The sequence below is a fragment of the Ceratotherium simum genome, chromosome 24 (assembly GCF_057802395.1).
Source record: "Ceratotherium simum simum isolate JZ-2026a chromosome 24, ASM5780239v1, whole genome shotgun sequence".
NCBI classification, from domain to species: Eukaryota; Metazoa; Chordata; class Mammalia; order Perissodactyla; family Rhinocerotidae; genus Ceratotherium; species Ceratotherium simum.
The window spans coordinates 9,610,770-9,637,347 of NC_141923.1; the positions used below are offsets into that span (position 1 = coordinate 9,610,770).

General features: G+C 35.3%; 1 protein-coding gene across 2 annotated transcripts in view; it reads left to right on the top strand.

The window, feature by feature from the left end:
- The window catches only part of ATG2B (autophagy related 2B), a 71,728-nt gene that overhangs the window by 12,409 nt on the left and 32,741 nt on the right, over positions 1 to 26,578 (top strand). The window contains exons 3-18 of one of the 2 annotated variants that reach the window (XM_087447979.1): positions 1,401 to 1,553; positions 2,034 to 2,136; positions 3,687 to 3,849; positions 4,612 to 4,791; positions 8,419 to 8,515; positions 11,966 to 12,151; positions 13,148 to 13,302; positions 13,648 to 13,753; positions 14,789 to 15,050; positions 16,543 to 16,693; positions 17,410 to 17,502; positions 17,634 to 17,822; positions 19,874 to 20,147; positions 21,529 to 21,631; positions 23,293 to 23,488; positions 23,773 to 23,915. In XM_087447979.1, the coding sequence (XP_087304105.1) occupies positions 1,401 to 1,553; positions 2,034 to 2,136; positions 3,687 to 3,849; positions 4,612 to 4,791; positions 8,419 to 8,515; positions 11,966 to 12,151; positions 13,148 to 13,302; positions 13,648 to 13,753; positions 14,789 to 15,050; positions 16,543 to 16,693; positions 17,410 to 17,502; positions 17,634 to 17,822; positions 19,874 to 20,147; positions 21,529 to 21,631; positions 23,293 to 23,488; positions 23,773 to 23,915 (2,554 nt within the window). The remainder of the gene's footprint in view (positions 1 to 1,400; positions 1,554 to 2,033; positions 2,137 to 3,686; positions 3,850 to 4,611; positions 4,792 to 8,418; positions 8,516 to 11,965; positions 12,152 to 13,147; positions 13,303 to 13,647; positions 13,754 to 14,788; positions 15,051 to 16,542; positions 16,694 to 17,409; positions 17,503 to 17,633; positions 17,823 to 19,873; positions 20,148 to 21,528; positions 21,632 to 23,292; positions 23,489 to 23,772; positions 23,916 to 26,578) is intronic. The other variant, XM_087447980.1, reaches the window with a different exon arrangement.

Consider the following 26,578-nt stretch of genomic DNA (forward strand, 5'->3'; position numbering starts at 1 on the left):
AGGGTGTTATTGGGGCATCTGGGGAAATTTGGGTATGGAATATATGTAAGATGATACTATTGTGTCAGTGTTTCTGGGGAGTGTTAATGGTATTGAGCTTTTGCAGGAGAATGTTCTTGTTCTTAGGAGTTACATGCTGAAGTATTTAGGAGTGAGTATTATGATGTCTGTGGTTTACCTTCAGATAGTTCAGCAAAAGTATGAGAATGTGTGTGTATTTGTATTTGTGTGTGTGTGTATTTTATAAACCAATAAAGTTATGGTAAATCATCTTAAGTTCTGAATTTAAATTCTTTGAGTGACAAGTGATGTTTGTAAAGAGGTACTTGAAGAATTATAATCCCAAGTGCTGTCTGAAACAACAAAGTTTAAATTATGCTTACTAGAGTTATAGCACATGTATTTTGAAAATTGGTAATCTGTGCATGGAAATCCCCCTTAATAATCTGGTATTTAATTAACAAGAATATTTTATCTTTTAACCGTGATGAATAGATATAATAATACTTCCTTATGGAAAGTCAAATATTTTCCCTTTACTTTAAAAATATTCCTTTAGAAGGGCTTTTAAATTCCATTTTGGAAGGCAATAATTTTAGTAATCTCTGTCAGTTTGTTTTGAATAACGTAAGGAAATGTGGTGGAATTCTCTCATGAGGGAAGATCTGGAAAAGGATTTTTCACAGTTCATGTATTCCTTCCTCCACGGATGCTGTTCTATCTACATTTATACTAACCTAGGTCACCTGCTACCTCTACTGATTTCCTGTTAATTCCCTCAGCTAGAAGAATTAACCTCTTCTCTTAGCTGTCGTAATGTTTCCAGTTGACACTCAGTAGTTGCCTACTGATTCTTCTTAATCATCTCTCATTTCTTCCACTATATTGTAGGCTCTCTGAGGGCAGAATTAATAGTTATTTTATTTTTCTGTTCTCTACATCAGAGTCAGCTAACTATGGCCTGCCAGCCAGATCTGGTCTGTCACCTGTTTTTGTAAATAAATTTTTATTGGAACACTACCATACTCATTCATTTATTTATTCTCTCTGGCTGCTTTTGCACTGGAGTGAGAGAATTGAGTAGTGGTGACAGAGAACACATGGCCCACAAAGCCTAAAATATTTACTATCTGACGCTTTACAGAAAAAGTTATAGTATTTTGAACAGTACTTGCGTGTGTAAAATACCCGTTAAATGTTGAATGAATACATGAATTAGTATTTGGCAGATATATATCATGTAATGAGAGCACATGTCTCTGCACTTTTTTCTGTGATCTGTTCTTATTTTTCTTCTCAGTTATTATAAGATGATATTTAAATCTCAAATGTGTTATTTCAAGAAATGGCTTTGTTGTAACTATGAGAAATTATTTAGGATTAATCTGTATTTTCTGCAGCAACTGGTTCTGAGCCTATGTATTGGTCAAGTTTCATGACCAGCAGTATGCAATTGGCAAAAGAATGTCTTAGCCAGAAACTAACAGATGAACAAGGAGAAGGATCGCAGCCTTTTGAAGGACTTGAAAAGTTTGCTGAAACCATTGAAACAGGTTTGGCATTATTGATTATTTTAAAAAATTTTAGATTTTATTTAGCAATTTAGTACCTTTATTTAGTAAGCCTTGTATAAGGAAAAATCCATTAGAGTGATTTTTAAAAGAATTACTCGTCTCACTTCAGAACTTTAGAATTGAGGTTATTTTAAATATTGTATACAATTTAATTTCATATTCTTTTGTACCCTAGTTTCCCCTTTGTTTATTTTATTATACTTACATAATGAAGGGGTTAGAATTCAACAGATAGTGTTAGTCATTGCTGCAGGTGTCTGTTGAGATGTAACATGTGGTAAGTGCTCAGTAAGGCAAATATTTATTACAAACTCAAGATTTGCGGATTTTTAAGGAAAGAAATTCAACTTTTTTATTTCACAAGTTCTTATTAAACTAATTTAGTATTTATTCCTTTCATTAGAAGTTTTTATTTAGTATACATGTGATCTCATGTTGACGGTTACCTGTTTACTCTAGTGCTAAGAAGAGTGAAAGTCACTTTTATAGACACTGTCTTGAGAATTGAACATGTGCCAGAAAATTCCAAAACTGGAACTGCACTTGAAATTCGGATAGAAAGGTAAAACGTCTTGTATCTGAAAACAAATGACCCTATTCTTTTCTTTTATAAATAATAAAATCTAACTCATTAGATTTCATGATGCTTTTAGAGATTAGAGGTGCTGATATTAAATTAATGTATTGCATAATTTCAGAGTAGAGTGCTGTGCTCTCCAAGTTGTGTTCTAATCCTATTATTGAAAACTTTAAAAGTACCAGTTGGATATAAATATATATATGTACTATGTTGAATTCAAAGCAAGTAATTCTCTTTTAGTTAATATCAAATTGAAATAATGAATATTTGAGTGCTACAGAATTTAAGGCACTCCCGTTGGAATTTTTTCATATGAGCAGTGGACTATTTAGGCATGTCTCGTTAATGTAAAGGCTTTTTTGCTTTCCTGTGATCTAAGGGCTGCTTTAGTGAGAAAGGCTATAACTACTGTTTTATTGGAGGATTCTGTGAGATTATTTTAAGGCCAATATGTACAATAGTGATTTACTTAAAAAGATATAAACACATCACTTTTAGTTTTCTGTGTATGCCCACTTGGAGCTCTAAAACAGGGATCGATTGACATACACACTCCTGAGTGTTGATTTGAGATAGTTATTGTTCACCTGTGTCTTTTTTTTTCTTTTTTTTGAGGAAGATTGGCCCTGAGCTAACATCTGTTGCCAGTCTTCCTCCTTTTTTCCTTTTTCTCCTCAAAGCCCCAGTACATAGTTGTATGTCATAGTTGTACGTCCTTCTAGTTGCTCTATGTGGGACGCTGCCTCAGCATGGCTTGATGAGCGGTGTGTAGGTCTGCACCCAGGATCTGAACTGGTGAACCTGGGCCACTGAAGCGGAGCGTGCATAACCACTCTGCTACTGGGCTGGCCCCTCACCTGTGTCTTAATGACGTTTGAACTGCCAACAGAAATAAGCAGAATGAAGTGTGTACACTGAGCACCAAAGACACTTTGTATATAAATCTGTTGGGGGCATTGACCAAATTTTAAGCAGGTGCATTATGGTTTCTATCTTTCACAAAACATACCCATTAGTGAAACAGTTATTGTTAACAGATCTTTGAAATTAGGTTGCATTACTTTAAATGGTATGGTAAAAAATATATAAAACCTCATGCATTTAGAACTACATTCTGTATTTTGTTTAAGCTGATGGTCAGTCATAAGAACTCATAGAATAGTCATAAGAATTCAAGAAATGTCATTCACGTCAGACTTGTGACCTGGAGCCGAATCTGTCTCACTATTACCAAGAGATATTTGTGAGAGAGTACAGGAATTGTTTTCCTTGAAGCTAACTTTAGGAAGGTATTAATTTTTCCTGCAAATTTAGGAGCCTCTTAAGGTTATCCTTTTTGGGGTCAAGGTCTCTTCATGAAAATAGTTACTGTGGTAAAGTGTGGTAATGCTAACCCACATTATAGGCATAGTCTAAGGAATGTTAATACTTGAAAAATCCCTTTAAATTAAAAGCTCTGTGCATTTCTTATAATTGCAAGTAGGTTTTACTAGAAATTTTATGCAAATACTCTTTTTGTTTTTAACTTTCAGAACCATATACTGTGATGAAACTGCTGACGAGTCCTCAGGAATTAATGTACATCAACCCACAGCTTTTGCTCACAAGTTACTTCAGCTCTCTGGAGTCTCTCTCTTCTGGGATGAGTTTTCTGCATCAGCAAAATCTTCCCCAGTGTGTTCAGCTGCACCAGTGGTAAGAAAAACAAAACAAAAACCAAAAACTAAATCACAGATTTTTAAAAGATTTAAATGAGAGCTATTCACTTTTGCTAGGATATATAATATGTGTTAATGAGTTTTCATCTGATCTGAAAGTTAACATAAATATTCAGTAATGGGAATATATATTCTGAGATTTTAAAACACTCATATTTATAATTAATGCCTTTCCTACCAGTGCTGTATCTTAATTTGTTAGAGAAACATTAGATACTGTGTCTTGGGGGAAATGGTATATTAACATCTAATATCCTTTTATGATAAAAACAGTAAAATCAAGCAATATTCACATTTACCTTTCATAGTGAATGTATTGCTGAAAATTTATCTTACAAATCTTATCTTAAAAAAGCTGAGGAACTCTGTCAAACTCTTCTAAGAGTAGAGAATCCTTTTATAAATCAGTTATTCCATAATTTGTTTTTTATGTTATTTCATAAATCAAGTTTTCTTAATTATAGAATGTCTGTTAAGTTTTCTCATTGCTATAATTTGAACAGATACTGTGCTTTTTTCATAAATTTCTTTTCCACCGTTTGCCTTTATTACCAATGTACTTTGCTAACATACTGCTGTGTGTCACGCTAGCTATAAGATACTGGTTTATCCATTGTCACATGATACAGTTTTGCATGTTAAATATTTCATTCTTAAGTTGACATTTGTACTTTGCATTTCAATTTATTTACGCTAAAATATTTTAAAGAATTACTTTATTTTTATGGCATTATTATAGGAAACTGAGCCAAAGCTGTCACCTAGCTGGAATCCCAAAATTGTTTATGAGCCACACCCACAGCTAACAAGAAATTTGCCAGAGGTAGCACCCTCTGACCCAGTGCAGATTGGAGGGCTAATTGGTAGGTTGGAGTTGAGTCTCACGTTGAAACAGAATGAAGTACTTCCTGGAGCTAAGGTCAGTATTGTTTTATTTTCTCTAGTAAAAAACAAACTACAAGTATTCTTTAATTCATGCAGTGACTCGCTGGTCGGTTACTATAGATTGTCCTGTAACTAGGCTATCCGGAGTCAGCGTTTTGCTCTCAGCTGGTGCCTCTGTCCTTAGGTCACAGAATCCACAGGAGGACTGCCTTTGCCCTTCTGCTGCAGCTCTGGTTTTAGAGCTGCCTCTTACACTTGCTTTTCCTCATTCCAGTAGTTCAGAACATTCAGTAGTTCACATAACTAGGAATTTAGTAAAGAATCTTTCTATCATCATAAAATTAAGTTTAAAGGAGAAGAGATTTGGAAAGCAAGAAGTTGACTGTAGGAGATGTTGAATTCCATGTGTGTAAAAATGTCCACCTATGTGAATTTTGAAAGGAATGACTGTTTTTATGGCTGTATAATATTTATGAAAAGAGATTGATTTCTTTCATGGTGTCTCATAGCTTTTTGAAGACACTGTAAAGACATCTGTACTTGTTTCTTAGGGAACAATATTGAGCAGTCAGTTGGAGAATCAAGGAACTTGCATTTATTTAGTCAGTTAAATATGTATTTGTCAAGTGTTATTTTCAGACTTTGAAAACTAATTTTCTTTATAATCTCTGTAAAACATAGTTTATATTAAGAAGATATCAGGATTTATTCATTTATTTGTTTACTGATCTACCTAGCTGTAGATGCTTGAGTGACTACTGTATGCCAGGCCCTGTGCATGTTCTTGGGACAGATGTAGAGATGAGTGAAAACAGTCTTTGCCTTAATAAAAGATATCATAGGGGGTATAGAAATTGCTGTGGGAACATGGAAAAGGGAGCCACTGAGTACTCGTGAATGTACATAAAAAGGTTTTCAGAGGATTGAAGAATCCGTAGGAATCCTTCCTTGGACTGGAACACCTGACTAGAGTTGGAGGAGGAGGAAGGTGGTGATTAGAATGACGACATTCCTGTTACTGATCATCCCCCTCCTCTTTGTTTACTGCTCTGTCCTACCTCAGATGGTACGAAATCCTTTCACCAGGTCTTAAGCCTCTTCCTAAAATAACGTGATGGGATTATTAATGGAGCACAAAGCCATAGGTATGTGTAAACACTACAGGGAATCCCCTGCTGTGGTAACATCCTTGGGAAAGCAATGCACTTAGGCCTCTGGGGAATGCATTTGCTATTTCTCTAAGAAGAAAGAACTATAGCAATAACTTTTATAGTTCTGTTTTGATTAATTATAGATAGTCCTCAACATTTGTATATTTGATCTTTGTGCAAACCAAAACTTTTGCACATTATGCATTGATTTGTATAAATACCTTTCAGATATTACTTTTGGACATCTCTATATCAAGTGACAAATGAATGTCTGGAACTAAAGCATGGTGGCATTGTCTGCCAGCCAGTGTTTAATATTTGGAGATATTACTATCCTTGCCTATATGATAATTTTTGTGTAATAACTAGAGTGTTTGAGTACATTTTGTTCTTATTTATGAAAATGAGTGCTATATGAAAAATAAAAGTTCTAGATGTTAGCACTGAGAAACATAGATCTCATAAACTTAATACAGTGTAGACAAAGATGGCATTAATTAGGGGTGCTCAAAGTGTCAGATCTTGAGTCTCTTTGCAATGTTTATTAGACTGAAGTCTTTCAACTGTGGGTTCAAAATGTTATGAAAGATTGCATGTCTTTTGTTTTTAGTTCTCTGAGGCTAGTATCCACCTCAAATAGTATGTAAGTCTGGTGTTTCACGTATTCAATTTTAGCATATGTTTTCAGGAATGCATTGCATATGAAAATGGGACCACCTGTATTGAATTTACAGACATTTTGTTTCAATTACCATGTTACATTGAGTTTGAAATTTGTTATTTTAGTTATGTTCTATCTTTATTTCCAGAGGAAAGTAATGTGTACTTTGTATGCCAAATGCAGAATGTACTAATAATGAAATATTTCTGTGAAAATTACAAATGAAACTTGATCATTCATTCTAACAAAGGTCAGAATTATGCTTTCAATACTAAGAAATTAAAAAAACTATTTTAAAATTTGGCTTATGATCAAAAAGAGATTTTCCCACTGTCCCCAGCCTTAACTCCTTGCTGATTCATGGCCTGGAATGTCAGTGGTCAGTAAGGAGTCCCATAAAACAAGTCTTCTAAGGGCAGAATGGGCAGCCATGCCATGGAAGGAGAGGGCTTTCCATCTGGGTTAGCCTACGTTAAAATCCTGGCTCTGAATCTGTTAGATGGCCTTGTGCATATCACTTAATCTTCATGAAGCCGTTTCCTCATCTGTAAAACAGTAACAGTACTAAGAACTAAAGAACATACAATAAAAGCATGGTGCCCCAGTACTCAACAAAGGGTGATAATATTATTGGAGAATATATTATATTATTAGATAATAGAAATTTCTCAAAGTCACTATGTAAATTATTTTATTTTTGTTTTTAGAATCAGAAGAAATTTGTTTTTCTCCTGGGGAAGATGCCATTTTCCAAACAGAAATGTGTTTTATTAATTGAATTATTTTTAAATTGCAAAATGGCGTAAAGATACCAGGAGTCAGTGTTCACATCAGAACTGAGAGGAAGTGAATGAAAAGTAAGACAGGCATATTCAGCCTGTGAGAATGTGATGTGAAGAAGAGAGTAATTGCTTTCGTCAGAGTATACTCCACAGGAATCAGGATGAGTGGAATGGGGCTTTTATTTTTAGAAGGAAAAATGGACAAAGAGTTGGAAGAGGGAAAGGAAGTCCACCTGAGCCCCGCTTCCATTGGTGTTTCTGCTGTGGCTTACACTCCTGTGCCCAGCAGAGAGTGGGCTTTGGGGAACACAGTGGGCGTTCAGAGAGGCACCCTTGGTAGAGAAGGTCTTCGTGTGCTCTGCTGAGGAGTGTGATCCCTGGGCAAACTTATGAAAGCCAACGTTATTTGCTCTTGGTTTGAATGAATCTTTAAGGATTATGATTTGAGTCTTTTTGAAATCATAGTGGGAGTGAATATTGTACCACTGCTACTTTAATATTCTTTCTTAGAGACTATGTCTTAAGACTCCTCAAATACTTTAAATACTCAGAGAACTTAGAGACAAAAAGTGACGTTGGACTTGCCAACAGGGAATTTCTCAGAAGGATTTTGTCTCTTAGAATAACAGTTTGGTGGCCTTTAATTCTTTTCATTTCGATTGCGTTAATTAGTTGAGAGAATCTTAGGTGAAGGAATCTAACACTAAATAATCAGTATTCATCTCAGTGCATTAAAATATACTGGGATTTCAGGGGCCGGCCCCATGGCGTAGCGGTTAAGCACACACGCTCTGCTGCTGGCGGCCCGGGGTTCGGATCCCGGGTGCACGCTGAGGCACCGCTTGTCAGGGCATGCTGTGATGGTGTCCCATATAAAGTGGAGGAAGATAGGCAGAGATGTTAGCGCAGGGCCAGTCTTCCTCAGCAAAAAAAGGAGGAGGATTGGCATGGATGTTAGCTCAGGGCTGATCTTCCTCACAAAAAAAAATATATATATACTGGGATTTCAGGTGGTGAAGTTATAAAGAGTGTTCATCCTGAATAGTTTTTTTTTTTTTTTTTTGAAGTTGGATATTGATGGACAGATAGACTCTATTCATCTTTTCCTGTCGCCAAGACAGGTACACTTGCTTTTGGATATGTTAGCGGCTATTGCTGGACCAGGCAAGTATAACTCTGTTGTTACTATTTTTAATTCTTTAAAACTTTCTAGTTATAATATATAATATACATATAGGAAATTCTATTATTATATAGGCTTGTGTGAAATTAAAGATGTATTGTAAATAAGAATCCTAAATAGTTGAATTTGATTGGATCTTTCTAATTGTGTTACCGTGGCACAAATTAGCGTTCACATTATTTGTGTTACGTTCTTGACTTTTTTCAAAATTCCTAAGTGGGGGATAGTACTTCATACAACTGAGAAAGTGTAATTCTTGAACACAGTAAGTAGCACACATTTTTTTTTTTTTTTTTGGGTTGTACATTTTTATTGATGTTTTAATGGTTTCTAACATTGTGAAATTTTGGGTTGTACATTTTTGTTTGTCCATCACCATATATATGACTCCCTTCACCCCTTGTGCCCACCCCCCACCCCACACCCCCCACCCCCACTCCCACTGCCCCTGGTAACCACAGTCCAGTTTTCTCTGTCCATGTGTTGGTTTATATTCCACATATGAGTGAGATCATACAGTGTTTGTCTTTCTCTTTCTGGCTTATTTCACTTAACATAATACGCTCCAGGCCCATCCATGTTGTTGCAAATGGGACGATTTTGTCTTTTTTTATGGCTGAGTAGTATTCCATTGTATATATATACCACATTTTCTTAATCCAGTCGTCAGTCAAGGGACACTTAGGTTGCTTCCACTTCTTGGCTATGGTGAATAATGCTGCAATGAACATAGGGGTGCATAAGCCTCTTTGGATTGTCAATTTCAGGTGCATTGGATAGATTCCCAGTAGTGGGATGGCTGGATCATAGGGCATCTCTATTTTTAATTCTTTGAGGAATCTCCATACCGTTTTCCATAGAGGCTGCATCAATTTGCATTCCCACCAGCTGTGTATGAGGGTTCCTGTTTCTCCACATCCTCTCCAACATTTGTTGTTTTTTGTCTTGGTGATTATAGCCATTCTAACAGGCGTGAGGTGGTATCTTAGTGTTGTTTTGATTTGCATTTCCCTGATGATTAACATCATCAAAAGATGTTGAGCATCTTTTCATGTGCCTATTGGCCATCTGTATATCTTCCTTGGAGAAGTGTCTGTTCATTTCCTCTGCCCATTTTTTGATCGGGTTGTTTGTTTTTTTGTTGTTCAATTGTGTGAGTTCTTTATATATTATGGAGATCAACCCCTTGTCAGATGTATGTTTTGCAAATATTCTCTCCCAGCTGGTTGGTTGTCTGTTCATCTTGATTCTGGTTTCATTTGTCTTATAAAAGCTCTTTAATCTGATAAAGTCCCACTTGTTTATTTTTTCTTTAGTTTCCCTAGTCTGGGTAGGCATGTCATCTGAAAAGATTCCTTTAAAACCAATGTCAAATAGTGTGTTGCCTATATTTTCTTCTATGAGTTTTATAGTTTCAGGTCTCACCTTCAGGTCTTTGATCCATTTTGAGTTAATTTTTGTGAATGGCGATAGCATATGGTCCACTTTCATTCTTTTGCATGTGGCTGTCCAGTTTTCCCAACACCATTTATTGAAGAGACTTTCCTTTCTCCATTGCATGTTCTTAGCACCTTTGTTGAAAATTAGCTGTCCGTATATGTGTGGTTTTATTTCTGGGCTTTCAATTCTGTTCCATTGATCTGTGTGTCTGTTTTTGTACCAGTACCATGCTGTTTTGATTACTATTGCTTTGTAGTATGTTTTGAAGTCAGGGATTGTGATGCCTCCTGCTTTGTTCTTTTTCTTTAGGATTTCTTTAGCTATTCAGGGTCTTTTGTTGCCCCATATAAATTTTAGCATTCTTTTTTCTATTTATGTGAAGAATGTCATTGGGATTCTGATTGGGATTGCATTGAATCTGTAGATTGCTTTAGGTAATATAGACATTTTAACTATGTTTATTCTTCCAATCCACGTGCATGGGATATCTTTCCATTTCTTTATGTCATCATGGATTTCTTTCAATAATGTCTTGTAGTTCTCATTGTATAGGTCCTTCACCTCCTTGGTAAGATTTATTCCTAGGTATTTTATTCTTTTTGATACAATTGTAAATGGTATTATCTTTTTGAGCTCTCTTTCTGTTAGTTCATTATTAGCATATAGAAATTCAACTGATTTTTGTAGATTGATTTTGTACCCTGCAACTTTGCTGTAGTTGTTGATTGTTTCTAATAGTTTTCCAACAGATTCTTTAGGGTTTTCTATATATACAATCATGTCATCTGCAAATAGTGAGAGTTTCACTTCTTCGTTACCTATTTGGATTCCTTTTATTCCTTTTTCTTGCCTAATTGCTCTGGCCAAAACCTCCAGTACTATGTTGAACAGGAGTGGTGAGAGTGGGCAGCCCTGCCTCGTTCCTGTTCTCAGAGGAACGGCTTTCAGTCTTTCCCCCTTGAGTATGATGTTGGCTGTTGGTTTGTCATATATGGCCTTTATTATGTTGAGGTACTTTCCTTCTATTCCCATTTTATTGAGAGTTTTTATCATAAATGGATGTTGTATCTTGTCAAATGCCTTCTCTGCGTCTATTGAGATGATCATGTGGTTTTTATTCTTTGTTTTGTTGATGTGATGTATCAGTTGATTGATTTGCGGATGTTGAACCATCCCTGCGTCCCTGGTATAAATCCCACTTGATCATGGTGTATGATGTTTTTAATGTATTGTTGTATTCGGTTTGCCAATATTTTGTTGAGGATTTTTGCATCAATGTTCATCAGCGATATTGGCCTGTAATTTTCTTTCTTTGTATTGTCTTTGTCTGGTTTTGGTATCAGGGTGATGTTGGCCTCATAGAATGATTTAGGAAGTGTTCCATCTTCTTCTATTTTTTGGAATAGTTTGAGAAGGATGGGTATTAAATCTTCTTTGAATGTTTGGTAAAATTCACTGGAGAAGCCATCTGGTCCTGGACTTTTATTTTTTGGGAGGTTTTTGATTACTATTTCAATCTCTTTACTTGTCATTGGTCTATTCAGATTCTCCATTTTTTCTTGGTTCAATTTTGGGAGGTTCTATAAGTCTAAGAATTTATCCATTTCTTCTAGATTGTCCAATTTGTTGGCATATAATTTCTCATAGTATTCTCTTATAATCCTCTGTATTTCCATGGTATCCATTGTAATTTCTCCTCTTTCATTTCTAATTTTATTTACTTGAGCCTTTTCTCTTTTTTTCTTAGTAAGCCTGAGTAGCACACATTTTAAAATATTTTTAATGACTTATCTGTCAAAGATAAGACTTTGTGATTCCCAGCTAGCTGCTTAAAGCTATTGCTTAAATCTCTCATTAATATTAAGTAGTGGTGGTTTTGCACAGACTGGTATTAAGTTGCCATTGGTATTGGATAAGTGGGTTTTGGGAGAGAAATGATTAAGTAACTCCAAATTTAATTACTGTTTTGCTTTCCTTTTGTATACTTGTAGAAAATTCTAGCAAAATAGGGTTAGCTAATAAAGATAGAAAAAATCGACCCATGCAGCAGGAAGAGGAATATCGAATTCAGATGGAATTAAATCGGTATTACTTGAGAAAAGATTCCCTCTCTGTCGCTGTATCTTCAGAGCAAAGCTTTTATGAGACAGAAACGGCTCGTACACCTTCTAGCCGTGGTAAGCAACTCAAAAAGTTGACACCAAACTCATATGTTGTCGTCATAGAGCAAAGTAGACTTAATTTTGGCCGCTTCGAAATGGAGTTTAGTAATGAAAAAACAAAAGATCCATACTGTAAGAAGGTTTAAATTTATAAGTTGATCTAACCACAGTATTATAGTGATGCACTGGCACATGTATGCTACAGTATCCTTTTTTGATTGTGTAGTTTTGTAAATCATGATTTATTCTAAGGAAAGTCAATTTACAAAAATGTAGATTTACACAAAGGGTAAATTGGAGGTAATTATTAATTTCATCAAATTCTTATGTGCTCGTATAATGATTTACAGTAGATTCCTTTAAGATTCCTTCTCTATTAATCTTTCTATTAATTATATGTAAATATTTTTATGCAGTTTACTTTGCATTTACAGGTGTTTCAGAATGTACAAGCATTAATACCATAAATAATAAGAATCAATTTAAGTATGTAATGTTGAACTAAATAAAAAATTAAAGTCTACTCAATAAATTTTGGCCATAACAAATTTCATTTGCATGAGGGTAAAACAATCTCTAGAAAGAGGGCAGTAAAACACAAATAGAATTCTGAATAATATATTGAGCTCTTTTTTTTAAAAGAAATAGCTGTATCCATATAAACCAGAGATTGCAAGATATTTATACTATTTTAAAATCTGAATTTTAACTCCTAAATTGCCATATGACACTTAAAAATATATCATGTAATAATGCATTCATATATTAAAAAAAAAAAAAAAGTTCACCAGTAGGATAGCTTAACCTTTTGTTAACCTATATTCAGTGGAGTTTTTACTATGCCATTAATATCTTGGATCCAAATAAATTACCCTATTGGAAGTAACATAAAATTTAGGGCATCATATCTGACATAAAATATGTCAGATAATCTGAAGGAAAAATATTATATTGTGTATTAACTTACTTTAAAGACGTGAAATACAATTGACAAAGTTTAATTCTCTCTAGAGGAAGAAGTTTTCTTCTCCATGGCTGATATGGACATGTCCCATAGTCTCTCTTCTCTTCCACCCCTTGGAGACCCCCCAAATATGGACCTTGAATTATCACTAACTAGTACATACACAAATACGCCAGCAGGATCTCCATTAAGTGCTACTGTGGTAAAGTATTATTTAATTTTTGTTCTATTCTCGAAAAGTTGGCTTCTAAAATTCTGCACTTTATTCATGTGTTTTAAAAATATTCTTCTGTAATATGAAAACAACCACAAACAGACACATAAGAGACAGAGATTCTGGATTGGTGGTTACCAGAGGGGGAGGGGGGAGGGGGGAGGGAGTAAGGGATGATTAGGCACACGTGTGTGGTGATGGAGTGTGATTAGTATTTGGGTGGTGAACATGATGGTAATCTATGCAGAAATAGAAGTATAATGATGTACACCTGAAATTTATACAATGTTATAAACCAATGTCACTGCAATAAAAAAAAAAATTCTTCTGTAGCTTCAGCCAACCTGGGGAGAATTCCTTGAGCATCATAAAGAACAGCCGGTAAGAGGGTCAACATTGCCATCCAACCTAGTTCACCCAGCACCTTTACAGAAGACTTGTAAGTAAAAATAAGACATTTGATAGTTTCCACTAGAATTTTTAAAAATTAAAAAATTAAAAAAATATTTGTTTTTAAAAAATGCCATTCTACTGCTTCTTTTCTTTTCCTTCATAAATGTTTTTTTGGTCTAGGCCATTTAACAAAGTTTAGAAACAAAATGAAACTTTTTTTTTGTGAGGAAGGTCAGCCCTTAGCTAACATCCATGCCAATCCTCCTCTTTTTGCTGAGGAAGACCGGCCCTGTGCTAACATCTATTGCTAATTCTCCTCCTTTTTTTTCCCGTTTTCTCCCTGAAGCCCCCAGTAGATAGTTGTATGTCATAGTTGCACATCCTTCTAGTTGCTGTATGTGGGATGCCGCCTGAGCATGGCCTGAGAAGTGGTGCGTCGGTGCACGCCCAGGATCCCAACCCCGGGCCACCAGTAGCGGAGCGCGCGCACTTAACCGCTAAGCCACAGGGCCGGCCAGGAAACATTGTTGAACAGTTCCCTGTGACATGTTTTAGAATAGTTGCCCATGGATTGTATTCTTTGTGTATTTAAATACCTAAATATTTAATACTTAAGTATTTAAATACTTAAGTATATCGTTAAGTTTCATATTATTATTGCAGTTTAAAGAGTCTCAGTCACCCATCTGATTTTTGTTTCATTCTTTACACTTTCCTTGAAAGAGAACCCTGGGTTTCTTCTTTGCAAAATTTGATTAAAATAGACACAAGGCTTAAAGGAAAATTTGGCGAGCAGCTTTTGGTTAATCTCTGACTTTGCCAATACAGTTTTATTAATGCAAAAGCTCTGTTCATATGTTTCCTATTGTAACATACTCTTTTGTACTCTAAGTATGAAGGATCCTGGATGTAAATGCAGAAAGATTACAGTTTATTTTACTTGTTTAATATCATTCAAACTGTTGTGTGATCATCTGTTTTTAAAACTAATACATGAGTAAATGTTTTATAATTTTGATATAATGGATTGTGTTTAAGTATTAAATTATATATATATATATAATTTTAACACATATTTCAGCTCTCCCATCTAGATCTGTTTCAGTGGATGAATCCAGGCCTGAACTTATTTTTAGACTAGCTGTGGGAACTTTTTCAATCTCTGTGCTTCACATTGATCCTTTATCTCCACCTGAAACGTCATTGAACCTTAATCCATTGACACCTATGGCGATAGCTTTCTTTACTTGTATAGAAAAGATTGATCCAGCAAGATTTTCAACAGAAGATTTTAAGTCTTTCCGAGCAATATTTGCAGAAGCTTGCTCACATGATCACCTTAGGTAAACTCTTGCGTATTTATTCACAATCCTTGAAAAAGAACCAAATGTGGCCTTTTGTATCCATCTATCTAGCTCTCTCCATTTGTTTTTCTAATTCATATTTTATTTGTAAATGAGTGGAATGAGTGAGGTTTTCTTGCAATGCTGCAAACATGTTTACCATAGAATCTCTCGTTTAGGTTATTTGGCATGTGGAATATTCAAATATAAGATCTAGATAATCTGGAGTTTTCTGAATTGTTTTTCTTTAGTTCCCTGGCCTGCTCTTGTCAAGTTTCTTTGACCACATTTTGCCCTCATTCCCTCTGACACCATTACAATCGTAAAAATAGTTCTTGTCGCTGGCTTAGCAGAGATGGCAGTAGTGGGGAGAGTAGAGTGGACTAGTGAGAAGGGTGCTACATCTTCAACTTCCACTTAAAAAAATTAAATCAAGCCAGATAGCCAATGATCTTTTCATGGGTTAAGTCCTAATAGATGAGGAGATCATTAAATTTGTAAGTAAAATATTGTTAATGTGACATACTATTTATTTTTACATGAAAGTGACATATAAATTGTCGACTTCTGTTATTTTATACAGTGGTTTAGACAGATATATTAATTTTTTAGAAAATACTTTGGGCTTTTATTTTACCTTAGCTTTTTTAATGTATTAATATTATTATGCAAAGTACTTTTTATACCTGGCAAAGGAAACTCTGCAGATTAGGACCGTAGTATTTTTTTATTTTATTTTAATTTTTATTTATTTTTTTGCTGAGGCAGATTCGCCCTGAGCTAACATCTGTTACCAATTTTCCTCTTTTTGCTTGAGGAAGATTCGCCCTGAGCTAACACCTGTGCCAGTCTCCCTCTATTTTGTATGTGGGTTGCTGCCACAACAGCATGGCTGATGAGTGGTGTAGGTCCACACCTGGGAGCTGAACCTGGGCCCCAGCGTGGAGTGTGCTGAACTTAACTGAGGCCGTGGGGCTGGCCCAGGATCATAGTATTTATAATCAAACTGCAAAAACATTTTTTTTTCTTCCCATGTGTGACAAAGTTTCAAATGTGTGCTAGCAGGAAATATAACAAAAACTACAGGTAGATCTTCATTTGAGCTCCACTGACTGAAGTTTTTAAAATGTTGCATGATGCTTCTAGATAATTTTAAGAAACTGTTACGTGTATTTTACAAATTTAAGAGATTTTATCCACTGCCGTATAAATTTTAAAATGTGGAAGAAGAAAGGGCAGTTTTGGGAAATAAATATATCCTGGATAATTTCCTGTCAACAACTGATTTCTTTATCTTATGTCAGGGAATGGGAAATCTAAAACAGTTTTTCTGGTTAGTATCCTTAGGAATATTAGTTATTACCAACAACTTGAATTTGTCAGAATAGCTAGGTAATTGTTATACTTTGTTAACACTTGTGTGCTATTCTTTGACACATTGTTTAATCTAGAAATATATGGATACTCTTAAATGCTGCATTTTTTATAATAGATTCATAGGCACTGGCATCAAAGTATCCTATGAACAAAGACAAAGATCAGCTTCCCGATATTTTAGTACCGATATGTCCATTGGGCAAATGGAACTTTTGGAGTGCCTGTTTCCAACTGATTTTCATTCTGCTCCTCCTCACTATACAGAGGTAAATGCTAGATACTTTTCCTTTTGCATTATTCTTTCTATTTGTCTTGCTTTTTAAGAATTGTATAAACAGTAATGATTTTCTTAAAAAAGGTATAGGAAGTCATATAGGAAGGAGTTTTTGTGTGTGTGTGCATGTTTGTATTTTGTTGAAACAGATTTTTTAAGTATGGCATTCAAGGCCATATAAGAGTCTGTTAGAATTTTTAATTTAGAGTTGACTTGTTTTAGAGTGGCAGACAGGTTATGGCACCAGTGACTTCATTCATTCAATAGAACTCTTCATTCAGAAGAGTTCTGTTATTCAACAAATACTTATGAATGCCTGCTGTGTGCTAAGCACTGTTCAAGACAAGCAAAATGTCTTGTGTTCATTTATTGTTAATCTGATTTTTTCCTATCCTAATAACGTGTTCTAGAGAAGCTTTTCAAAGCTATCAAAATGACAGTTATTGCTGTTACTTTGCCCTTGTATGCTATTTTCAGAGCACTTTCGGGGGCATTACTTTACTTGAGTCCTCACCTGCGTTTTGCAGATGAGATACCAAGTGTCACATAAGTTAACTAACTGGTCTAAGATTCACGTTGTAGTGAGGGACAGAAATGAAACTTAGACCCAGCTTTTCTGACTTCAGAAGCTCTTCCTGCTATTATGTTAGCACCTGTGTTAATTCATGTGAGTAATTATAGCTTACTATCTTTATCTTTGTTTTTCAGCTTTTAATGTTCCATTCCAAAGAACGAACTGATTCCCATCCCCCCATGTGTCTTCAGCTTCATTATAAGCATTCTGAGCATAAAGGACCCCAGGTAATAGATTTTTTTCTGTGATTACCACCTGTAAATTTTCATTTGATATATATTTTGTCACAATTGTAAGGTTTTAACTTAATTTTATAATATTATTAGTGATTATATTAATGCTTTTGTATTTTTTAAAGGGTAATCAAGCAAGACTTAGTTCTGTTCCTCAGAAGGCAGAATTACAAATTAAATTAAATCCAGTATTTTGTGAGCTGGATATCAGTATTGTGGACAGGTTAAATTCCTTGCTTCAACCACAGAAACTTACTACAGTGGAGATGATGGCGTCTCACATGTATACTTCATATAATAAGCATATTAGTCTGGTGAGTATTCAAAAAGTTGCAAATGCTAACCATAATTATAGCTAGCTAATGGGCGTATTTCTGAGCTTGAGTATTTTTTTTTTTTTTTGTGAGGAAGATTAGCCCTGAGCTAACATCCGATGCCAATCCTCCTCTTTTTGCTGAGGAAGATTGGCCCTGGGCCAACGTCTGTGCCCATCTTCCTCTGCTTTATATGGGACGCCGCCACAGCATGGCTTGACAAGCAGTGTGTTGGTGCGCACCCAGGATCCGAACCTGCGAACCCCGGGCCGTCGAAGTGGAGCACGAAAACTTAACTGCTACGCCACTAGGCTGGCCCCTGAGCTTAAGTATTCTTAATAGGTTAAATAGCATATATTATTAAAACAGGATTATTTGTAATAATGAAAAAATGGAAACATCTTTTATGTCTAGCTAGTAGACAGCCAAATAAATTTTGCTAAAATACTGAATGAAATTTTATGCGGCTGTTTTAAACGATGGTTATAAAAGATGGTGCAGCAACATGAAGAAAGCTCATGAAGAAGTATTAAGCAAAAAAGTGGAATATATTATTCCACATAAATAAATTTTATCACAACTGTGTAAATAAAATTGATGTATAGAAAAAAAAATGGATAGAAATATACCAATTGGTAGCATTGATTGTTAGAGTAGTAGAATTAGATTTTATTTCCTTGTTTGTTTATCTGAATTTTATAAACTGTGATTATAATATCTTCACAAAGTTTTATCTATTCATACATTTAACAAACTACTTGAACTACCTATAAAATGTAGCTCATATAATATAGGATATACTTCTGAAAATGGGAACATACTTTATAGTATTGTGTTGTTGAACATCACATTATATCACTTAGATCTGGTGCTTGGTGTTTTTTCTAAGCAAATCAAGTCAGTTAGAGTTGCAAGGAGTCTTAGGAATTTTGAGGCTGTAGGACCGGAAACAGAGACAACTTTGGTTAAAAAGAAAAGGAAAAAGATATTTTATTTTTCTGCTTACTTCCTTCTCCCTTAATTAGTGGTGAGTATTCACTTTAAATCAGCGTTGTTTATTTTTTATTGTCACCAATTGCTAGTTATTTTAAGTTGTCTGGGGCTAGTGTCTATGTTTGCTGTTAGCCATAGATGTATTGGGATGATGGTTTAATCTCTTGGGTTATTTCTGCTGAGAGTGGGGATTAGTATTAGAAAGTTAAATAGGGGAGAAAAAGAATAGATTTGTTAAAAATCCAAGTCTAGCATACAAGGGAACTTTGTAATCTAGGACATTAGAGACTGATTCATAAAATCAAGGCGTGTTGTCACCTACAGAGTACTCTGGACTAAAGTTTTATCGATTTTAGAGAAAAAATAGGAATAGACTTTTATCTAAAGGGCATGTTCTTTGACCCTTTTATTATAACATGGCTTTGAGTAAATGGTGTATGTGTATTTTGGTTTCCAAGAGCCATCAGATGGGATTATACCCTTGGGTTGGATGGGAGCTCAGAGTGAGTCATTTTGTGAATATTTATTTAGAAAATGATGATGTGCCAAGCTCTGGGCTTAGTCCAGGAAATACAAAAATGAATCATGGATGGGCTTTTGCATATGGCATAATTCATCTGATTTCATCTTGAATCTTTAGAGTAGCATATTGGTAGATAATTCCTTAAAATGGAATGTTGGGTGCTACAGTGATTTTTGACTGTATTAAATTTGCTGATAAGCTAGTTTAGACATTATTCTTTTTTAGACTATCGTGAGATATATATGCATCTGTAGTGCCTGTGTCTTCACTTTGGTTCAGTTTCTATTTTGATATATTTTTGTTTTTTTATATGAGAGTTTAACTTTTACCAATAGTTGTGACTTTTATCAATAGCTATTGTATTATAAAATTTCATTACACTAAATTACTATGGTAATAGTTAATTTGAATTATATTTTAATGCATTATACTGAATGAGGAAATGGTGATTGTACATATTGTAATGTTGAATAGTAATGTCATTTATGTTTATTTACTTAACATTTTGGCATATTTTTGATGTTTTGTGTTTTAGCACAAGGCTTTCACTGAAGTATTTCTAGATGATTCACATAATCCTGCAAATTGTCGGATATCAGTACAAGTTGCCACACCAGCGTTAAACCTTTCTGTTCGCTTCCCAATACCTGATCTTCGATCAGATCAAGAAAGAGGACCATGGTTTAAGAAGTCACTTCAGAAGGAGATCCTTCATTTAGCATTCACAGATCTAGAATTTAAGACTGAATTCATAGGAGGATCAACCCCAGAGCAAATTAAATTGGAACTTACCTTTAGAGAACTAGTTGGTAAGATTTAACGTGCCTATAAAGGAGCCAGACGAGAAACAAACAACTGCCAGTGAAATGTAAATCATGAAAAAATATCTGACAGCCCCACAATATCATAAAATTAAAGAATATTATGTTAGAAAACAAGAGTAACAGCTTTTTTCTAGTATTGTATACAAATATGTCATGTAAGTCGGTTTTTAAAAAAAAAATTATCAAGCACGATGGTTTATTTACTTTGTTAAAATACTTGTTTTCTGCAGGGGAATAGAGTGCTTTAGCCTACATTTTTATTACCAGCTACCACTTACTTGTAGGGCTACTAGTAGCCAGAATTTAATGAGTACTACTCTGTTAGCTACTGTGCTGAGCACTTCACACACATTATTTTGTTTCTTTTAATCATCATAGTTACAGTAGGCTTATTATTTCCAATTATTTTTATCATTTATAAGTAAGGAATCTGTAGACTGAAGGTGAGGTACCTTCCAAGGTCACATAGTAGTAAATGCAGAACCAAGATTCAAACCAGGTCTGACACTAGAGCTTGAGCTTTCAACCATCATTCTAATCTCAGATGACTTGTCTTTGTGAAACCTGTTTTAAGTTTTTCTCTATTACTTTGCTTTTGTCATCTCATGAGAATATGTAGACTTAGAGGGAACCAAGTCTATGAAGAACTCTGGAAGATCCCGATGTTTTAGCCTGTGATTCCTAGACATCGTGCCTCTGTCATCACACCTCTTCACCACCCTGTCCGCAGCACACCCTGTTCTTCCACCACATCCCTCTCTGCTCATCTCCTTCTCTGGGAATAGGCTGCAAAGTTTCTCTTCCCTGTTCTGGGTTTTACACATCTTTAGAGATATTTAAAATTAACTGTTGCTGATTATGACTTCATGAAAGGGCCTTTTGGCGTTATCTGATCTTCCCTTATCTCTAGTGGTAAGAAACTCATTATTTTGGAGGAAAGTCATTCTTTGTAAAATGGAATGAAAAAACGTGTATAGGGTTATTGTGAATAGAGGTAATTCTTATAGTGCTTGGTACAAAATAGACGTTTAAGAAATGTAGTTATTATATCTCTGTTGCTAGATTAATTGCATAAACCTATATGAGGAATAACCAAGTGGTACTCAGTAAGTGGTAACTGCTGTATTTACTATATCATGATTATGCACCTATACATTAAACATTGAACAGAAAACAGTGTCTTTATCTGCTCATCCTGTCTCCCCACACGTTCACATGAAACAGGAACAAATGAATAAATGCTGTAGACTTAATGTTGCATTGTGTCCCTGATTCAAAGGATCTTTGCTCTTCTAAGGAGGAAAGTATCTTTTCTTATAGTACTTGAGAAGAAAAGCATTTCAGTTAATCAGTCTTGTTTTATTAGGGTCATTCCAGGAAGATAAAGGAGAACCATCTGTTAAGTTTTTCCATGTGTCTAGTGGAGTAGATGGAGATGCAACATCATCAGATGACTTTGACTGGCCACGGTGAGTAAGCAAATGCATACGATACATATATTTAATGAAATTTTCCTTTCAAAAATAAATTGCTGTAGTCTTTTCAGCTGACATTTTGGCTGTTAAATTTAAGCTACAAATATTCAGCCTTGATGAGAGAACCCAGAGGAAGATGGATAATTTAAATAAAAATATATATTGAGTACTGCTCTGTGAAAGGTGTATGTTAGATATGGTGAGAGATGGAAGTATAAAATGCTTTCTCTGGTCTCGTTACCTAGTCTAATTAGAGGGACAAAAGAATCATTAACCATTTTAAAAATAGTTCAAAGCCACAGCAGAAGAGATATCATATGGTACTATTTGGTTAGTCAGCAAATGAATTTTATAGTCAGTGATTGCTTTAGGACAGTTTTTCAAATCTTGGGAGCTTTTATAAAATACTGATTCATGGGCCCTTCCCTGAGATATACTGGGCTAGAGCCTGCACATCAGTATAGTTTAAAAATTGTACCAGGTGGTTGCAACGCGCAGGTGGACTTAGAGAACCACTGCTTTAGGACTTCTCAGGCAGCAGATGTCATTCCTTAAATTAGGCTGGTAGTGGACTTGGATTATATTTAAAAGAACTTAGTTTACTTGAAATAATGATCCATTATTATATTGAAAACTAAGTATCTGAAGTTTCTCTAAGAATTCAGGTGATCTTTTTTGAGTTAATTTTCTGCCTGTTTTCTTTTATATCCCCGCCCCCTATATATCAGACCTGTCAGACTCTTAGTACAGACATTATCAGTACATGCCTGTTAATCAGCAGGAGTTTAGAGCATGAGTTTTCGTCGTAAGAAACGAGTCTATTTCAATTAGGTAATTTGGAAGCACAATTTATTAGGATATCTATAAATTAGGAAACAATTGTGATAGTTTATAACTAGAACCAACTGGCACCACCGACTTAGGCAAAAAAAAGCTGTTATAGGTGCAACACAGCTGTTTTGTTTGAGGGTGCCATGCCTCCTGATGACAATGGGCTGACCTGGTGGTAAAAAGGAGACTGCAAAGCCTTGTGCTAGTGATGTGTTGCAGAGGATTAAGAAAGGAATGACATTACTCTGGAGCAAAAGCTAATGTCATCAAAGGCTGTTAGCCCCTGATATTTCGGGTTTGTAGCTACAAAACAACAACAGCAAGTCTTTTATTATTGAAATTCCTGAAGGACAAGATTACTTTGTTGTTGCAGTTCTGAAACTGTTCCCTAATCAGTCTTGCCTTTTTCCATTTGAACAATTTATATAACATGAAGTTTCTTAGATATGCAAATATTCCATAATAGCAGAACAGACTGCATGTGGAAGGATTTAGTTTAAGGATAATAAGTAGAATTCTTAGGTAAAATTTGCTGGCTGTTAATCAAATTTAAAAATAACCTTTTTGTCCTCAAAAGATCAGATTTCAGTTAGCCAAGTATGAAATGTTAATGCCCTTCTTTTATTTACTTGTTTCATCAGTTCCACACTTGTAAGTTTACAGTATGCTCAGAAGTGGGGGTTACATTAGATGTAATTAGACTTTGTAGAGAAGCTGAATCCTATCAGTCATTTAATCAATGGTCTTCTTATTAGACCGCATTAAAGTTGAAGTTTTGCACTTTACACTGAGAGCTTGATTTTTTAAATTGTCTTTGCTGTCAGAATTGTACTGAAAATAAACCCACCAGCCATGCACTCCATTTTGGAGAGAATAGCAGCTGAGGAAGAAGAGGAGAGCGATGGCCACTATCAGGAAGAAGAAGAAGGAGGTGCTCATTCCCTGAAAGATGTTTGTGATCTGAGAAGACCAGCCCCGTCTCCCTTCTCTTCCCGTAGAGTAATGTTTGAAAATGAGCAGGTAAAATAAAAGTGTGAGCACGCAAAGAAGGAATCGTCCTCTGTCATTTAGCAGTGCTTTTAATTCTTTATCTGTTCAAAAATACTTTGTGTACTGTTTTTGCTAGGTTTTTAACTCCAAGTTTGAATAATATATATTATTTTCTTGGTTAAAAGTTAAAAGTTACATGCTTATTTATTTGCTCACATACCAAGTCCTATGGATAGGGTCAGAAGATGGTACTGCTATTTTAGATAAAAATGGTTATTTGATGCCTTTTTTTGCACTAAACTATTATATTTTAGATGGTGATGCCTGGAGACCCTGTAGAAATGACAGAGTTTCAGGATAAAGCAATCAGCAACTCGCACTATGTGCTGGAACTTACATTACCCAATATTCATATAACTCTACCTAATAAAGGCTTTTATGAGAAGCTTTATAATAGGTGAGTTTAAACACCTTTGGTTGAATCTTTGGGATTGGACTTTTCTGCCTAACTGCCTTCCTGCCTCCTTATTTCCTTTCTTCCTCCTTTTCTTTCCTTGTTTAATATTCTCTACCATCTCTGTGTGTTGATGGTGTTGATTATAGAACTGTTACCATTATGATGGGCTATTGTCATAGCGGAGTTTCCTAGCCAGTGAGTCTAGTAACTGGGTTCCTTATGTGTGAGATATTTATTCCCTCCACCCTCACGTTGGCTGGTTGCCCTCTGTCAGCTTACCACAGGGTGTGGAGCCAATATCTCTTCTATGTGTGCAATGACATGAAAGGAGTTGGGAGATAGTGTATAGAGGGCCAGCAGATACTGGGGTAGAATCAGAATCCAAGAGTCTTTGTGCTAGGAGCATCCCTTCTCATGCTGCAAAAAAGGATTCTGTCAAAATTATAAACTCTAACTTATAAACTTGTGTATAAAAATTTAATTTATTATATTTAAATACCCTTGAACATATATACCAAGCAAATACGTTGAAATAAATGGCGTTCTAGAGTTGGAAGATCATAGCCTCTGAAGACCTTGGACAATTTACCTAGCCTCCCTAAGATCAGTTTCCTCATCTGTAAAATGGAGTTGATACTTGTACCCGCCTCAAAGGCTTGTTTGGATACAATACTTGAAAGTTCTGAAAATAGTGCCTGGCATACAGTAAGCCCTCAGTAGTCATCTATTATTGTTGTTCCTAAGGAAACCTCTTCTGTAGTATACCTGAAAAATGGTCATGTGGGATTTTAGAAAAAGATGTCCTTAGTGTCTGTCATCAGTAGCTTCCCACGTGAACACAGGTTATTCTAATTTCTCTTAATCTTCAGAAACTCCAAACTGTTTTTTCTGCTGTAGATGTACTTGGTATCAAATATCCCTAGCCCTTTATTTTCCTTAACTGTTAATAGTAAGCTCTGGGTCTCCTCACTGACTGTCAATGGCTAGGACTATTGGTCTTAGAATCAGAAAATTAAGTTCCAGAAAGATCCACATAGTTCAGTTGTCTTGAAGATGAGATTCACAGGAGAATCCATTGAGGTATAGGAAGAAAATGTTAGTCCTTCTATTTAACTTCTTAAAAAATCATTAAAAAAAATTTTTGTATGTTTTATAATATACATAGTTTATAAATAGTCGCATATAGTTTATGAGTTCACATTAGAAGGCTTTCACAATTTTTTTGTAACTTTTGGGGTTTACACATGATCTAAAGTTTGGAAACCAGTGGCCTCTAGACTATTTTATAATTGAGGAATGTCTACTACTAAGAGCTCTTGAACGTGCAGGCTGAGACTGAGCAAAATGAAACGACTGGTTCAAGGTCCAGCCCAGACGTCAGAAGGGCTTAATCCATTTCTTTCTCTTTCTGCATTGGTTGAGCAGGTGGCTGTTGGTTAAATTGGGACATAGAACAGTAATACATACCTTAAACATTCAATTTATAAATATGTGTTCATTTACCACTTCTTTTTTAAATACACGACAAAGCCTTTTCCTTGACTATGAGCCACTGGTGGGAATTTTTGCCTAAGGTGTACTCAGAAGGCTTTGTGTACGATTTTTCAATTTGTGTCTTTAAAGTGGAGTGAAAAAATAGTTTCAAAGCAATCTGAGGGCAGAATCTTAGGTTTTTAAAGATTTTTTTCCCCTCAATCTGTATACTTAAAAGTCAATGCACAGCATTGACAGCACAATATTGAATTAAATTGTACTTAACATACAGCTGGGATGAGCAGATTGGAGGCCAAACACAGTTGACCATTGGTCAATATACAGAACATATAGCTCCGCTGATGGGAGCAGAAGTTCTCAGGTGTGCTACAGAGTAGTCTACCAGCAACAAGCAGTTAGCATATGGGGAACGTCAGTCATATGGCAGGTGGGGTAGTTGATGGCTTAAATCAGGGAACTAGAGACTGTTCATCTGGAGAGTTGGTTAAATGGGGATTGCTTAAGAGAGTTTCTGTTCTATTTTACTCTGCCCACTTCTCCGTCTCTCAGGCCCCGAGAACTACATAATTACTGAAGTGCTGCCTCACCCTGTGGGGTGTATAAATCCCTTATCTAAGTTCCTCAGGGTGTGAATTCTTTGCTCCTTGTTTGGCTTGGTGTGTATATATTTTTTATTTTCAAATTAATATTATTAAAAAAACTTTCCAGCATTCTCAAACTTACAGAAGAGTTGCAAGTACAGTACAGAGTTTATTTCTCCTGAACCATTTGAGAGTAAGTTGCTGACCTGATGCCTCCTGAACCTTGGGCGCTTGAGTGTGTATTTCTCACAAACAGGGATATTCTTCTACATAACCGTCATTCCCATCAAAATGAGGAAATTAATATTATATATTACTACCATCTAATGTTCAGACCCCACTCAAGTTTTGCTGAATGTCTCAATAATGCCTTTTAAATGTATAATTTTATTTTTTTGTATTCTTCTGAGGAGGAGTTATAACCAACTCTGCCTTTACTTCATACATTTAAAATGTTGGTTTATTCCTTTAGTGCCTTGGTCAACTGGCTCTTTTTAGAAAGACAGTCACAGTTACAGGAGAAGTTTTTTCTATGTCAGAAGTCCTTTAGAGTAGAGTATAAAGAAGATTTCTGACTGGTTTTATTTA